The sequence below is a fragment of the Leptonychotes weddellii genome, chromosome 14 (genome assembly GCF_054177405.1).
Source record: "Leptonychotes weddellii isolate Sample4059 chromosome 14, ASM5417740v2, whole genome shotgun sequence".
Taxonomy (NCBI): Eukaryota; Metazoa; Chordata; class Mammalia; order Carnivora; family Phocidae; genus Leptonychotes; species Leptonychotes weddellii.
Window position 1 is genome coordinate 442,826 of NC_138382.1, and position 17,917 is coordinate 460,742.

A 17,917-nucleotide genomic window follows, 5' to 3' on the forward strand; every position below is an offset into this window, starting at 1 on the left:
ATCCAGAACGTATTTATATAAATCACATTAAACATAAATTCGTTAAATGCCACAATTAAAAAGCAAAGACTGCCAGGTTAGATTTTTTTTTTTTAGTTGATTTATTTATTTGACAGCGCAAGCAGGGGGAGCAGCAGACAGGGAGAGGGAGAAGCAGGCTCCCCACTGAGCGGGGATCATGACCTGAGCCAAAGGCAGACACTTAACCTACTGAGCCACCCAGGCGCCCCCAGATTAGATTTTTTTTTTAAAAAGCAAGACCCAACCATTTGCTGCCTGTAAGAAACTCGTGCTAAATATAAAGATGCAAATGGGTTAAAATTAAAAGGATGGGAAAATTTATATCATGGTAAAACTAATCAAAAGAAAAGTGGAGTGTCTAAATTAACATAAGATGAAGTAGGTAAGATAGAGAAGCACATTGCATGAAGAGAGCCATTGTGTAATGGTACAGGGATCTATTCTTCACAAAGACAAAACAATCTCAAACCTTTATACACTGAATAATACAGCTTCCAAACAGCATGAAGGAATAAGTGGAACTGCGAAGAAGATAAATGTACCTTCATCATCCACAATTTCTGCTCTCCTGTCTCAGGTACTGATTTTAAAAATAGTAGACAGATTGTAGGTTAAAACACTGAGATGGGATGCCTGAGTGGTTCAGTCAGTTGGGCAGCCAGCTCTTGATTTCAGCTCAGGTCATGATCTCAGGGTTGTGAGACTGAGTGCCGCTTCGGGCTCTGTGCTGAGCACAGAGTCTGCTTGAGATTCTTTCTCTCTCCATCTGCCCCTCCCTCCCACTTGCACACTCTTCCCTGCCCCCCTCTAAAAAAACCAAAAACAGAAACAATGAGATACCACTACACATCTATTAGAATGGCCCAAATAAAAAACACTCACGCCAAATGCCAAGAAGGATGTGGAGCAGCAGGAACTCAACATTCATGGCGGGAGGCAATGCATACTGGCCCAGCCACTTGGGAAGATAGTTTGGCAGTTTCTTAGAAACCAAACACACTCTTGCCATGTAACCAGCAGTCATGCTCCTTAGTATTTACCCAAGAGAGTTGAAAACATATCCACACAAAGTCCTGCACGCTGATGTTTACAGCACACTTGGAAGCAGCCAAGATGTCCTTCAGTAGGTGGATGGATAAACAGTGGTCCATCCACACAAGGGAATACTATTCACTAAAAAGAAATGGGCTACTAGGCCATGAAAAGACATGGAAGAAATAAATGCACATCACTAAGTGAAAGAAGCCAATCTGAAAAGGCCAATACTGTAATATTCCAACTCTGTGACATTCTGGAAAAGGCAAAACTGTAGAGAGTAAAAAGATCAGTTGCTGCCAGGGGGAAGAATGCATAGATGGAGCACAGAGGATTTTTAGGGCAGTGAGAGTACTCTGCATAATCCTGTAATGATGGATAGCTGTCATTACACATTTGTCCAAATCCATAGAATGTACGCCGCCAAGAGTGAACTGTAATGTAAATTATGGACTTGGTGATAGTGATGTGTCACTGTAGTTTTGTTGATTGTAACTTGCTGTGTACCTAAATCTGAGAATTGTCATATATGAAAAACTTACCTCTCACACTGTGCTTAATTTTGAAATATAACATTTTCCCCTTAAGATCAGGAACAATGAAGGGAGGTCTGGTCTCACCACTTCTAGTCAACATTTTATTGGATGTTCTAGTCAGTATAGTAATGTAAGACCAAGAAACAAAATGCATCCAGACGGGAAAAGAAATTGATATATATAAAATCAATATATAAAAATCAAGATTATTTCTGTATGCTAACAGCAATAAGACAGTTAAGTTAAAAATACAACACTGCTTATGAAGGCATAAAAATGTGAAATACTTAAAGATACTTCTGACAAAAGATGTACAAGATTGCGGCCCTGAAAACTATGAAGTATTGCTGAGGTAAATGGAAAGAGAACTATATAGGGGGTACGTACAGTGGATATAGGTCAGATGACTCAGGTTTAAATTCTCAATTCTGTAAAGTTAACCTAGATTTGTCACAAAACCTAGATTTTGCCACAAAGCCTGGTCCAGCAGGCTTTTTTTTTTTTTTTTTTAATGACAAGGTGATTCTAAAATTTCTATGGAAATGTAAAGAGCCTAGGATAGCCAAAGCAACTTTGGAAGAGAGAGGAACAAATTTGGAGGAATAGCACTACCTGATATCAACACTTAACATAGGGTGGGGAAGTAACAATAGTGTGATGCTGGTGTTGAGACAGACAAGTCATCAGTGGGACAGAATAGAGTGTTCAGAAGAAGGCCAAACCTGCATGGGCAGTTGGTTTTCAGCAGTAGTGCCAAAGTGATCTAATGTAGGAAGGATGATCTTTTCAACACATGGTACTAGAATGAGTGTGTAGTCATGTACAGTACAGAAAGTAGATTATAGATTAAGAGCACAAAGTGTAAAACTTGTAGAAGAAAACATAGGACAAAATTCTGGTGACCTTGGATTTAACAGCAATAAAAAGCAAGAAATATTTTTTTTTTAATTGGACTTCATCAATATCAAAAGCTTTTTCTCTTCAGAAGACATTGTTAACAATAGGAAAATGCCACATACTGGGAAAAATGTTTGCAAAATAATTATTCAAGAAGGGACTTGTATCGAGAATAAAGAAGTCTTAAATTCAGTCATGAAAAGAAAACCCAGTTTTTAAAAGCCCAAAGTTTTGAACACACATCACCGAAGAAGATACACAAATGGCAAATAAGCACATGAAAAGGTGTTCAAAATCATTAGTCATTAGGGAAATACAGATGAAAACCTCAGTGAGATAGCAGTACACGTCAACTACAATGGCTGAAATTAGAAAGACAGGCCATGGCAAGTGGTGACAAGTATGTAGAGTGACTAGAGTTCTCATAAAATGCTGTTGGTAATGCAAAACCACATGAACACTGGAAAATGGTTTGGCAGTTTCTTCAGAAGTTTGGTATCCACCTACCATTTACCCAGCCATTCTGCTGCTAGATATTCACCCAAGAGAAATGAAAACATATGTCCACACACAGACTTACATGTGCATGTTCGTGGCAGCTTGCTTTGTTAAACAAAAAGTGGAGACGTCCAAATGTCTAGCAGCATGTTAGTGGATAAACAAATTGTAATATATCCAGACAGTGGAACACCACATAGCAACAACAGTGGTTAAATCTCAAAATACTTACGTTGAATAAAGAAGTCTTACACAAAAGGATATACACACGATTCCATTTGTAGAAAACGCAAACTTCTGTAGGGAAAGCGTATCAGTGGTTGCCTCAAGGCAGGGACAGGGGTTTGGCAGTCCGGCATGCGTAGGAGATTACCAAGGGTCATGGGGGAGCTTTTGGGGATGATGGATATATTCATTTTCTTGATTGTGGTTATGGTTTTAGAGGCTCACTTTAAATAAGTGCACTTTAATTTTCAGATGTCCTCACCACTGTATTTGGATTGGGCTACCACCTTGATGTCAGGGTAAGATGGTGGCTATATGGAATCACACATCTAAGTCACAGAATGAACAAAATCCCCACTAGCGTGAACCTCTTAGTGGGTTGTACGGTCTCACACTTTCCTCGAGGTGGAGTCCTATCATGGGGGACCTTGGGGACCAGGCTCTGGGGTTGACAGGTTAGATCAGTGGTCAGGAAATTGGAGACTGGAGGCCACACGGAGTCACCTGCTGCTTGTTTTTAAATACAGCCTACAAGCCAAAGTGGCTTTTATGTTTTTAAATGGTTTTAAGATTTAAAAGAAGAAGAAGAATTCATAACATATGAAGTTAAAATCTCAATATTCATACATGAAGCTTTATTGAGCAGCCACGCTCATTTATCTGTGCACTACTTTTGGTGGCTTTTCCACTAAAGGGTGTGGTTGGGTGGTTTCAACAAATGCTAACATATGGCCTGCAAAAGCTAAAAAATCCTTTGAGGCCAAGTTTGCCAGCCCACCACTGAAAACCGTGCATCTCAGCCAGAGACGGCTTTGCCCCCAGGGACGCTTGGCAGTGTCTGGACTCTCTTCACTAGTTACCGTTGGGAGGGGCGCTGCTGACTCCCCATGCGTGTGGGGGACTGGATGCTGCTGGATGTCTTACAGAGCCCACGACCGCCCACCGCGACAAGGGACCGGCGGGCCCACCACGTCAGAAGTGTCCAGATGGAGAAGCCCTGGTTTAGAGGAACAGATACAGAGGTTTTTAATAGATAGTTGCACACTGCTTACAGGCAAAATCTAATGTATAACTAGGTGGAGCCTTTTAGTGATAACTTATGAACAAACCATTTCCATACGGTGATCTCTTTCCCAAGGTTTTCTCTTAACTCTTAGATGCGGTTTTCTTTTGCTTTGTTTCTTGTGGCCAGAACTGAGTGTTCCTTGATGGATGATCCTACTTCAAGTTTGTATTCTGTTGTGCTCAGGTGAAGCTTTGTTTCTTAGCAACCTCGGTCATTTATAATGGTGCTCCCCTGGGTACCGCTCAGACTTGCAGCGAGTCCGTGAAGTCTCCTCCTTCCCAGTACTGACGGACTCTCTGTCTTTGGTGCTCAGGCAGCTCCGTCAGCAAGGTCTTCCTTAGGGTGGGCTCCAGTTTGTTGTCCATAGGAAAGCCCAGAAGAGATTTAAAGATACAAGCCCTGGGGCACCTGGCTAGCTCATTTGGAAAAATACACGATTCTTGATCTCGGGATCATGAGTTCAAACCCCATGTTGGGGTAGAGATTACTTAAATAAATAAACTTTAAAAAAATAAAACTAAATTAAAAAATAAAGATACAAGCCATGTTCATACAGTTTTCTCTCTCCAGAGTTTACAATCTTTATCAGTGGTTTCTTGAGATGTTTAAATTTGTAAAAGTAGGATATATGTTTTAAAAACTCAAAATGATGCATATGTTTATAAGGCAGAAAAGATGTGTTGCCTTAACCATAACTCATAGTTTGGTACAAGGGTAGGCACACTTTTTCTTTAAGGTTCAAAAGGTAAATATTTTAGGCTTTGAGGTCCAACAGTCTCTGTTGAAACCACTCAGCTTTGATGTTATAGCCCAAAGTAGCTCCAGGCAGTAAGTAAACAGATGCACATGACTATGTTCCGGTGGTACTTTGTTTAAAAAAACAGAATATGGCCTACGGGCCCTAGTTTTCCACCCTCTAGTCTAGTCCATTTTTTGTGACCCCTCTATACATATACGAACATACATATTGAAACAAATAGAATTGTTCAATATATCTTATGCTACTACCTATTTTCCTTTCACTTATTAATAAATTGTGGACATATATGTCAATATATATAAATCCATCTGGTTTGTCCACTCTGTTTTCATAAGTTATTTAACAAACAATTTAGTGATGGATATTTAAATTCTTTGCCAGTTTTTCACTGTTGTGTTCTCAGTTTTAATTTTCAGTTTAAAAATAATAATAGAGTCTTCTTTGTTTTTGAACTATATCATCCCTTGGGTTTATTCTTGGATGTAGTTTAATATTTATAAGTCGTTTGGTCATGTTTATTAATATATTTTGAGACTATGTTATAGGTATATTCAAATCTAGAATTGTTATATCTTGTGCTTTTATCATTAGGTACTTTTTATATCTCTAGTAGTGCTTTTTGGTCATAAGATCTACTTTGGTAATATATATGCTTTCTTTTGGTACACAGCTGCTTGATATAATTTTTTATCATTTTACTGTCAATCTTACTATAGTATTATATTTTCAGTATACTTTATATTAGCATATGGAGTTTTTTAATGCAATCTGACAATCTTTGTCTTTTAATTGAAACATTTAGTCTATTTATATTTAATGTAATACTTGATATGTTTAGGTTTAGATCTATTTTCTGACTATTTGCTTTCTACTTCTCCTGCCTGTTCTCTGGTTGGTTTGTTGTTTCTTTTTTTTTTTTTTTTTTTTCTTTTCATTCTTGCTTGCTTTTTAAAATTCAAATTGGTTTTAAAATTGATTACTGAGTTTTTATTGTTCTGTTACTAATTTATACTTTTTACTGTTCTCTTTGTAGAGATTACCGCATATATCTTATCAAGTCTTATCAAGTGCTGTGTCCATCATATTAATTCTTTATATATGTTACGTCCTCAGAAGGGGATGGTGATGATTGTTCATTTAAGTCAGGCTCTCTCAACCTTAGCACTATTAACATTTGGGTTAGATCATTCTTTTTTGGGGTGGGGGCTGGCCTTTGCATATTTAGTAGGATCCCTGGCCTCTACTCCGTAGATGCAACCAGCACCTTCCCCTCGACTATGACAAGCAAAAATGTCTTCACACATTACCAGATGTATCCTGGGGGAGGGAGGGGATCATCCTGCCCCACCTGAGAACCAGTGCTTTTGAATCACCTAATCATTTACCCTTTCGTGTCTCCTCATTCTGTCCCACAGTGTCAGTCTTCTATCAGGGTCAGGGTTATGTTCTTTCTGACTGAAGAACACTTTTTAGTAATTGCTTTAATGTAGGATTACTGGTGACCAGATCTTTTTGTGTGTGTGTATCTGAAAAGATTTATGTATTATGTCTTTCTGAATGTATTTGCTAGACATGGAATTGTAGGTTGACAAGTTTTTTGTTTCATCATTTTGAAGATTTCATTCCAACATCTTGTTTCCTTAGTTTTGATTGAATAGTCATCTGCCAACCTGATTATTTCCCTTTAAAAGTAACTTTTTTTTTTTTGGCTGCTTTTGAGATGTTGTCTTTTTGGCTTTGGTTTCCAGCTGTTTTGCTCTATTGTACAGAGATAGGATTTTCTTGTTTTTATCCTCTTTGGGACTTATAGCATTTCTTCAGTCTATGGCGTCATGTTCATTGAATTTGGAGACTTATCAGCCCTTATCCCTCCACCTAATACTTTCCCACTTCTGTCCTGTTTCTGTTCAGGGCCGCACCTGCAGGGGTGATGGCCTTCTCACTGTGTCTGCCCTCTCCCGTTGTCTTCACCCCTGTCACTCCATGAATTATCCTGGTCATTCTCTATCCCAATTCACTGTCTCTCCAGCAGCAAATCCGTCCATTGACTCTCTTGATTCTGTTATTGTGTGGGTTTTAGTTTTTGAGTTTTCAGTGAGTTCTTCTCATTGTTTCTGATTCTCTACTGAAAGTTTCAGTCTTGTCTTTTACTTTTTGAACATGTTAATCACATTTTTCTTAAAGTCTGTATCTGAAGACTCCCATTTTCTGGACTCTATTTCTATTGTCTGTTATTTCCCTGGGGTTGTAGCTGTGTTGTTTTGTTTCTTCGTATGCCTGATGGCTTTTGATTGAGGACCAGATGTTGTATAATGAAAATTAGGAAAATACTTTGAAGCCTTGGGTGATATATTCTTTATCTCAGAAGGATTTACATCTGCTTTGGGCATGAGATTAAGCACTACCAGTTACAGACTGAGTGATCTGAAGCTGAGCCTCACTGTACCTAATTACTAATTACACTGGGCTCCAAACCAAAGCCTGGGGACTTCACCACATCACCCTCCCTTCACCCTGCTGCTGGCATGGCCCTGTTCCTAGATGGGTTATTTTGTTTCATGTTGTTTGTTTTTAAAGATTTCACTTATTTATTTGAGAGAGAGAGTGTGCATGGGAGTGCAGGGGGCGTGGAGAAGAGCAGAAGGAGAGAGAGAATCTCAAACAGACTCCCTGCTGCATGCAGAGCGTGATGCAGGGCTGGATCCCACAGCCCTGAGATGAGGACCTGAGCCGAAAACAAGAGTCAGATGCTCAACCCACCCAGGCGCCCCAGTTCCTAGAGTTTTATTTCTCTCTTGCCTCCTGAGGCTGTTTTAAAGCTACAAAGAAATTCTCTTCTGCCTCTTCTGGACCCTCCTTCTAGATGCCTTCAGAAGAAAAGCTGTTCAAAACCTATTTGGTTTCAATTCTATCCCAATTATTAGGCTTGCTCTTTTCCTCTAATCATTCTCAGCAGCTACTGCTCTGGAGTGCTTAGTCTGCATTATCAGAACCAGGAGTTCCCTCAGATTACTTTTATTTCCTGATAAAATATATCCTCTTTCTCTAAAAGAATGTTTTGGATTTTAAAATTTTTGAAATCTTACATCAGAAAATATCATTGTTTAGTTGGAAATAGAATAATGATTTCAAAATTGTTTTCCTCCAAACCTTAGCTGTTGTCCATTCGCTGGTGTTACTGATGAGAAGTCTAACTTAAATGTGATTCTCATCTCATTTGTAAGAAATCTTTTGTTCCCTCTTTCTGTGGAAGTTGTTTTCATATTTTCAACTCATCTTTAATATTCAGAAGTTTTACTATAATGTGTAGGCTTGTTTTCATTTTGTTTTGTTTTGGGTTTTGGTTTTTTAATTTATCCTTGGGATCTTTTAACCTAACGACGACCTGCTTTTCCATACAAGCTCTCCTTTACTCAGTCTCTTTTCAGTCTGCTTCCTGGTTGCTGAGGGGCTCCTCCAGGGGTCTGTCTGGCCAGGAGCCCCTCCCTTTCTTAGCTCCTAGTGCAACTGTGCATTCCCTCGGTCTTTGTTTGCAAGAGATCTTCTGTGACTTGTAGGGTGTGGTGAGAGGAGACGGTGCACTGTCAGCTCCGTGTGTCCTCTTGAATGTCACTAGTTCTTTTTAACGTCATCATCCAGCGTCCTCCTCCCCAGGCCGGTTACACATGGACCAAGCTCTGAGGTGTTGTCCTTGTCCGCTAACCTCAGCATGCAAGCTTTTGTTCAGTATATATGCCCATTAATTACTGTCTCTTCAAAAACCTCTACTGGAGGTCATTGAAATGAAACTACATTAGAATAAATCTATGTCACCTACTTGAGTTTTAGTAGAACTAACATGCAAAGGGTATGAGAGGAGCAAATCCCTCAGCTGACAGGCAGTTGACGTTATAAAAGTCGATTCAGAAAGTGAGCAGATGGGTTGGCAAGGAGCTGCAGTGGCAGCAGGGGAAGCAGTGTGAAAAGTTGGGCCGCAAGCCAGAGTGGGAGCAGCATGTGCCGAGTGGTGGGGATGTGGGCTCTGATGGAGAGTGTCTCGGCTGCACTTGCCGTGCAGTGAGTTCACGGAAATTGTCTTGCATTGACGGCCATCTGTGCAGACTCCCCATCCTGAAATGGGTGAGAGTTATGAGGAGCCCAGCCCTGGATAGGGCCCCACCCTGGATGGGATCTTAGACGGCCGTGGTCCCAGGGCCTCGCCTGGGCTCGACCTCCCCCAGCGACACCCTGGAAGATCTCCCTTAGGCTTTTTCTTCCCCCCACCCAAATTGGCTCACCTTTACTTATCCAGAAAAATAAATATACATGTCAAAAATAAATTTACAGAGCTATCTTAATGTTAACAAAGTTGGAATCTAAGCAGTCTCGTTGAAATGTTTAAATGATTTTTACAAAATGGCCTCTTAAATACTAACTTTATAGTTGATGCTAGGCCTTTGTTATTTTCAGTGATATGTATAACTTTGCATTACGTTTAATATTTACTTTAATGAGCAACTCTGCAATTGAGTAAATATATTTCTAGAGGTAAAATTTTATGATCCTCTAATCACAGTAGATGTTATTTTTATCAAGTAAATTTTTCTTTCTAGCACTTCCTGTTTTATCCCAACATTAAATACCATCTAAGTCTTGGTTAACTTACTGTTTTTTCCCATTTAAAGTTTTTCATCAACTGTCTTAAGTAAGTTTTTAAAACATTAAATTGAGAATTTTAAACTTCTACACAAAGCCATGAAATGTCAGTTGTCCCTTTTAACTTCACTCAACAGGCTTAAAAATGAAAAATATTTTTAATTAATATTTCATGTTCTTTTAGGTCTTAAAAATAGAGAATGTAATTTTCAAACCAACTTATAATTCTATTGAGCATGTAATTCTATTTAAACATATAAGAATATATTTAATCCTAATTCTGTAAAAGTTCAAAATACTTGGGAAGTATTCATCCTGAAAAAAAACAAGTAAGCAGCATAATGCACACTTTAAACTTTTAAAAATCTATTAGTAAGAGCTAATTTCCTCAAGTGTTAAACACATTTGCAACATAAAACACCCAAATATTAAAACCATTCCACATGCTTTAGTAGAAACTTAAAATTAAAAACTTTTTTACCTGAAATTCTAAACTAAGTAGGCTTTGCTTGGTGTCATTTAAGTCTCCAGCTGAAAATGAAACAGAACCAGAGCTTTCTTTAAAACAAAGAAAGAGGATTGTTGAGAAATGTTAACTGACTTCTTAGTAAAATCTAAAATAACTGCTTCCCTTGGGGACAAATGCCTTTCAGATCTTCGTGCAGAACAGCCAAGAGAGTAACCAGGGAAGATGGTTACCAAGGGAAATATTTTTTCTAAATCGCAGGAGAAGCAGAAAGCAAAGGCAGGGGAAGGCATTAGTCTGGAGGCCAGGAAGGCGGGGGCTGGAAGCTCAAAAGTAGAGGCTGATTAAGAAATGTGTGGTTTCCGTAGACTGTTTGCATTAAAAAAAAATCTTAAAGTTCACACCAGCTGACATGGTACCACTTGAGATTTACCAGAGCCCAGAGACACCCTTGTTGCCACGTTGAGGACTGTGCATTCCTGGGATGCCTGTAGTGGGGTTATCTGGCTTGTCTCTCTGCCTGCTCCCCGCAGTCCTGCAGTGTTGTTAACAAAGCATAACAAAGCAAAGAGCTGTTACATATTAATGTCACTGAAATTATGTAACTTCCAACCTTGAAGCAATAACAAGAAAATGTGCATAGGAGCTTAGAGCCTTCTGATTATGGTTACTCTGGCGAATTGGTTGTCTACTTTGGCCTCAGTTGTGGGGGGGTTTTGGGGTTTTTTTGGGTTTTTGTGTGTGTGTGTGTGTTTTTTTTTTAATCTACAAATGAAGAGGTCAGAGAGCAGAGTTCCACCGCTGTTTATGGGGACCTTGGATGAGTTAGTGTTGTGTCTGATTAAAGTTTATTCCTCTGTACAATTGGGATGATAATACCTATCTTTCAAATTTTTGTGCAAATAAAATGAATATCGTATGTAAAATGCCGTCATAGACTAGGTAATTATATAATAGCTATCTTTAAGATTCTTATTATTCTACTTCAAGGTGTCCAAATTTTCTGACAGGAGCTACATTTTTGTTATTCCAAAATCTTAAAATGACCTGGGTAGATCAAATCAAGATGATTGACTAAGCACGTGGGCCACCCCAATTCCGAAAATAACAGAAACTATATTTGTTGGGGGTTTTTGTTGTTGTTTGGGTTTTTTTTTTGTAACACTGTACTGCAAAATAATTAGTACTATTAGAAGAAAGAAATTTTGCGAAATTCCTTAAACATTAAAGGCACATAGACTCTGACAGACAGCACCACAGTCCAAAGACATGTGGGTGTTCCAGGTTTAGAAATTATAAATGCTGCCAACAGTGAGGTTTGCTGGAGACTGCACTTAAGAGTAGCAAGTCAGGGGGCGCCTGGGTGGCTCAGTCTGTGAAGCGTCTGCCTTCCTCTCGAGTCATGATCCCAGGGTCCTGGGATCCAGTCCCGCGTCAGGCTCCCTGCTCAGTGGGGAGTCTGCTTCTCCCTCTCCCTCTGCCCCTCCCCTGCTTGTGCTCTCTCTCTCTCAAATAAATAAAATCTTAAAAAAAATAAATAAAAGAGTAGCAGCTCAGATGACCCCAGTCCTCCTGATGTCTCCATCATTTGTTCTAAGTATTAGGCATCTGCCCCCAAATTGAACCTGCGTTCTCATCCACTTGGCTTGGGTGGCTGGTGGAACAGGGAAGTTCCCCACCATGTTCAGAATCCAGACTCACTACTAATACAATCCAGTATAAGCACAAGGTTGACCATCCCCACCCACATGTTCAAAGCTTTTGGTCAGTATTTTAACCCTATACTCTTAGTACTGAGCAGATAGCTCAGGATCACCAAACATTTGGGACAATTCTCACATTAGAGATAGGACCCTCACCTCCCCCTCTAAAAATACTTACACAATAAGGAAAGAAAAGGACTTTGGAGATTAAACAACAATGTGTACCACTACACGCTTAGTAGAATGGCAAAAATCTAAAACACAGACAACACCGTATGCGAGCAAGGATGTGGAGCAATAGGAACTCTCATTCCTTGCTGGTGGGAATGCAAAGTGGTGCAGCCACTTTGGAAAACAGTCTGATGGTTTCTTAGAAAACTAAACATACCGTGCTCCGGCAGCCATGCTCCTTGATATTTGCCCAAATAAGTTGAAAACTTAAGTCCACACGAATACCTGCACACAGATGTTTACAGCAGCTTTATTCATACCTGCCAAAACTTGGAAGCAACCAAGATGCTGTTCAGTAGGTGATGGATAAATAACCTGCAGTCCGTCCACACAAGGGAATATTATTCAGTGCTTAAAGGAAATGCTCTACCAAGCCATGAAAAGACATGGAGGAAACTTAAATGCACATTACTAGTGAAAGAAGTCAGTTTGAAAAGGCTACATACTTTACGATTCCAACTATATTACCTTCTGGTAAAGGCACAGCTGTGGAGAAGAGTGAAAGATCAGTGGTTGCCAGGGTCAGGTTGGAGGGAGGGCTGAATCAACAGAACACAGAGAATGGTTAAGGCAGTGAAACTATCCAGCATGATACCCTAACGGTGGATCCATGTCATTACACATTTGTCCAGAACCGTAGAATATATAATACCAAGTGTAAACTCTAATGTAAGGGCTTGGGTGATTATTATGTGTTGGTACAGTTTTTCGACAGTAACAGACACACCACTCTAGCGGGGGTGTTGGTAATAGGTGAGGTTATGTATGAGGGGTGGACTGAGAATATATGGAAAACCTCTGTACTTCCCTCTGTATTTTGCTGTGAATCTGAAATTTCTCTTTTAAAAAAGTGGCCTGATTTGAAATACATACACTGTTTGGGGAGGGAAAAAATGTTATGCTGCGTTGGACACAGTGTTTGGGACAAACAGAAACCTTTATACTCTTTGAGGACAGCTTAGCAATAGCTCTTTGCTGTCCCGGCATTTGACTGCTAGGGAGACATGCATCCAGAGTCTTTCTCTGCAAGTCTGTGCCTCCAGGGAGGCACTGCAACATTGTAACATCAAGGAGCAGGGACAGTGGGCTGCCTAAAGCTATGTAGAGAGACAGATAGTTGCTCTACAGGCTTGCAAATTTTCCACAATATCCCAAGAGGAAGAAAGGAAAGTCAGAACAGTGCATGTGATGTTATCTTACCTTCTTCTCATGAATGTGTAGAGTAGCACCTTCCTGGAGAACAAACAGGAAGGAATAAACAAGGAATAAATATCAGACTCTTAATAATGTTTATCTCTGAGTGATGCAGGGACTTTACTATGTAATCTGTGTTTTTATAACATTTTGAGCTTATAACCAGATCAGAAAAAGACTTTCTAAAAGAATGTAAGCAATCAGAAAAAGAGGTGACTTGAAGCAGCCGTGTAGAGGACAAGCAGCCGTCCCGTGATGCCGAGACTGACGGTACTCAGAGACCAGGACTCTGGTTTCTGAGGTCCCTGCTCTAACATTTTGTGGCTTAATGGACTGTTACATGAATCCTTCTGCAGAAACTATTTTAACCACATAGTACGTGGAAAATGCTGGTATTCGAGGTCCCCTCCCCTTTATTACTGCAGCCGTAACTGTGTCCTGAAAGTTGGCCGTGACGGCGGCGCTGCAGTGTGGTGTGGGTCCCCACGGGATGTGAGCGGGTCCCTCCGCGCCCAGGCCACAAGGGTGGCCAGCACAGGTTCAGCCTCCGGAACACGTATTGGAGTAACGTCACCTTTGCCGTATTTTTACTCCTGTGCTCAAGAGTACCGAGGAGTTAGTTTTTCTTAGAAGGGTGTGGTTGGGGCGCCTGGGTGGCTCAGATGGTTAAGCGTCTGCCTTCGGCTCAGGTCATGATCCCAGGGTCCTGGGATCGAGCCCCGCATTGGGCTCCCTGCTCAAGTGGGGAGCCTGCTTCTCCCTCTCCCTCTGCCATTCTCTCCACTTGTGCTCTCTGGCTCTATCTCTCTGTCAAATAAATAAATAAAATCTTTAAAAAAAAAAAAAAAAGAAGGGTGTGGTTGTTTTCCATATGATAACTTGGTAGATGGCACCTCGATAAAGCTAAATTTTGGAAATTTTACAGAGGTCGCTCTCAGAAATAGGTGTTACCTCCTGGGGTCTTTTGTCTGCCTTCCTGTGCCGCAGACGACTTCAGCTAATTCACAGCAAAGTGTGATAGCTGCTTCATTTGCTGTTCCTGACTTTCTCTCTCTAAGGAATGTTCACATGTAAGTGGAGTGCTAGTGTGTGAATGTGCCGTGGTGTAGACTGTCCCCGTTCCTGAGCTGTGGCGTGCGTCTCCATGAAGATTCTGTGATGTGTACTAAGCCGTAAATACAGAGGATGCCCAGTTCGCTGCCACTTCATTGTTTAAATGATTTTCATATTCTGGAATCTTTAATACAAATACATACACATGGCATAAGTTTTTAAAGTACACAGTTAAAAATCAGTTTTCTGTATCAAATACTGGCAGGTTGGGTGGTTCTACCAACCTTACCATCAAAGACTGAAAAAGCCTGATCACTATAAAAATTTAAAATCACCAGTGTGGTTAAAAAAAAAAAAAAAAATTGGAGCCCCTGGGTAGCTTCCTGCCCTGGGGGAGTCTGCCAGAAATGTAAGGGGGCAGAACTGTCAGTGAAATAGGAAACAACGTCCACAGCGCCACAGCTGGGGGTTTAGTTTTTTTAATTTTTTTTTTAAGGTTTTGTATATTTATTTTCCAGAGAGAGAGAGCACAAGCAGCGGAGCGGCAGGCAGAGGGAGAAGCAGACTCCCCGCTGAACAGGGAGCCGGATGAGGGACTCGATCCCAGGACCTCATGACCTGAGCCGAAGGCAGACACTTAACAGACCGGGTGACCCAGGTGTCCCTGGGATTTTGTTTTGTTTTGTTTTGTTTTGTTTTTAAGCAGACCTAATAAAATCAGCAGCAAGGCTGATGAAGGAACAAAGAGGAGGAGAGTGCAGGTCACCAGCGTGAGGACTCAAAAACGCCATCCCTGTAGATTCTGAGAGCAAGTAAAAGAACACTAAGAGGATATTATTGACAACTTTCTGCCAGGAAAGTTAGACAATATGACAATTCCTAGAAAATACATTTTAATGTAACTGTCAGAAAGAGAAATAGAAAATATGAATTGTCTGTAACTGTTGAGGGAGTCATTCATAATTTCACACCTCCCCACAAAGAATACCACACACCTATATTATTCATCAACAGATTTTATCAAACAATGTTTTAAGGCTAGTGTAACCATACAACAGCCTGACAAGGATATTACAAGAAAGGAAAATTATCGATCAGTCTCACTAATGAACATAGATTCACAAAACTAAAATATTAACAAACCAAATCCAGCAATACATAAATAGGATAATACACCATGACTACATTGGGCTTATTCAAGAGATAACGGTTGATTTAAGGATAACCACCCCCCCCCAAAAAGAATTATACGATCATGTTAATGTTTAAAGAAGAAAGAAAGAAGGCTTTTGCATAGTAGAAATGGAAGAAATTCCTTAGTCTGACAGTTATCTACAAAACAACATACTTCCACCCATAGCTATGTACCCAGGAAGACGAAATATGTATCCACATGAGAATTTATCCATGAATTTCGAATTTAATTGCTATGCTGTTCTTAACAGCCAACATGTGGAAGCAACCCAAATGCCCCATTCGCTGATGAGTGGATAAATGTGGTCTAACCACACAGTGGAATATCATTCGGTAATAAAAAGGAATAAAGCATTGATATTGCTACCATGTGGACAAGCCTCAAAGACACGGTGCTCAGCACAAGAAGCCAGTCATGAGAGGACATACCGCATGTGAAATGCCCTGAACAGGCAAATGCACAGAGGGAGGGAATGGATGGGCAGCCTCTGGGGTTTCTTTATGGGGTTACTGCAATGTGTCAGAAATAGGCAGTGGGTATGGCTCCCCACTATGAATGTACTAGAAACCACTGAATTATATACTTTAAAAGGGTGACTTTTATGGTATGTAAATTATCTCTCAGTAAAGTTGTTATTTAAAAAATACTCAGTGGTGAAATACTGAAATTTTCCCCTTTCTGGGAACAAGACAAGGAGGCCCATGATGGTCCTGGCCAGTGGAGGAAAGCAAGAAAAAGAAGAAGGGAAAAAAATACAATGAACAAATTAAATAATAGAAGGAAAAATTCTATTAGTCCCAGATGGTATGGTATATATGTACAAAATCAAAAATAACTTAGAAAAATAATTAAATCATATAACGTGTTTTCCAGATACATAATATATAAAAATCAGTTTTCTCGGGGCGCCTGGGTGGCTCAGTCGTTAAGCGTCTGCCTTCGGCTCAGGTCATGATCCCAGGGTCCTGGGATCGAGTCCCACATCAGGCTCCTTGCTGGGCAGGAAGCCTGCTTCTCCCTCTCCCACTCACCCTGCTTGTGTTCCCTCTCTCTCTGTGTCTCTGTCAAAAAATAAATAAAAAATCTTAAAAAAAAATAAAAGTATTGGGGCACCTGGGTGGCTCAGTCATTAAGCGTCTGCCTTCGGCTCAAGTCATGATCCCGGGGTCCTGGGATCGAGCCCCGCATCGGGCTCCCTGCTCAGCCGGGAGCCTGCTTCTCCCTCTCCCACTCCCCCTGCTTGTGTTCCCTCTCCCGCTGTCTCTCTCTCTCTCTCTCAAATAAATAAATAAAATCTTTAAAAAAAAAAAATCAGTTGTGTCTTTCTACAGTTAGAGAAAGGGAAGATGTGCTTTAAATATCAAATATCAAATATATTAAAAATATAACAAGTATTTAGGGGTAAATCTAAGCAATGATGAGCAAGCTCTCTTCAGAGAAAATGTTGAAGGAAATTACAGCAGCAATACGGGGAGGGCAGATACCGGCTTTGGGGAATGGAACATTCAGGATTGCAAGATACCGTTTCTACTTAAACTGATTGAAGTTGATGCAGTTTTAACCAGAGTCCTCATAGTTTACCCCCCTCCCTTTTTTTGGTGGAACTTGACAAATTGTAAAATGTATATGGAAATACAAGGATGAAAGAACAGCCAAGCCATTCTTGATGCAGAACAAGGCAAAGGACTTTTCTGTCCTGCATTTCAGCTCTTATGATAAGAAGCTGCAGTAATTAGGATGGTGTGGTCATGATTTTTGGCGCAACTCGTCACATTCAGCTCCTTGTAGTAGGAGAGAAGTGGCCCTGCCAGGCATGGGGTCACCTCCCTTCAGCCAGTTGTCTGCAGGGACTGGGAAACGGAGGCGGAGAGATTGCACTCCAGAGACCAGAGCCAGGATCAGTGGACAAGGTACAGACGGGCTGATTTGGGCTTTGTGGAGTAAACGAACAAACAAAAACTCTTTCTCATAACCACACGGGTGCCCTGAGCTGCCTGGTGAGATTACGAGTCCACCAACTGGAAAAACATTCTGTTGGGAATGCTGAAGAGGGGCCTCTGAGACACAGGCTTGACCATTTCGTTTCAAGTGATTCTGTGTCTTGGAGGTGGTGTGTCAGGCTACAGGACCTTGGAGGTCCCCCCTTCTTGGGGACTCCCTTCACTCCCTGAGAGAGCGATCAGATGTGGGCTTAGTAGAATGGTCCATGTGGACTGCCAGGGGGGTTCTAGGTCGGGATCCTGGGCCCAGACCCTGAATCTCCGTGCTGAATGTGTCAGGTGAGAAGGTGTGGATGCGCTCCTCTGCATTACATCTGGATGTGGAGACAAACTCCAGCAAATGGTCCACTTGAGGATGCCAGGTGCTGACATCTTGATGGGAGGACGTAATCTGAGAAGTCC

General features: G+C 40.8%; 2 protein-coding genes across 3 annotated transcripts in view; one reads left to right on the plus strand and one right to left on the minus strand.

Moving 5' to 3' along the window:
* The window catches only part of ECM2 (extracellular matrix protein 2), a 32,758-nt gene extending 22,378 nt beyond the window's left edge, over positions 1–10,380 (minus strand). Inside the window, exon 1 of one of the 2 annotated variants that reach the window (XM_081802696.1) lies at positions 10,155–10,380. The gene's annotated coding sequence lies outside the window, so the exon portion shown is untranslated. The remainder of the gene's footprint in view (positions 1–10,154) is intronic. The other variant, XM_006742491.3, reaches the window with a different exon arrangement.
* Positions 1–17,603, plus strand: part of CENPP (centromere protein P) — a 192,386-nt gene extending 174,783 nt beyond the window's left edge. Inside the window, exon 6 of the mRNA XM_081802699.1 lies at positions 17,307–17,603. Coding sequence (XP_081658825.1) covers positions 17,307–17,459 — 153 coding nt within the window. The 3' untranslated portion in view covers positions 17,460–17,603. The remainder of the gene's footprint in view (positions 1–17,306) is intronic.
* The last annotated feature ends 314 nt before the right edge of the window (positions 17,604–17,917 follow it).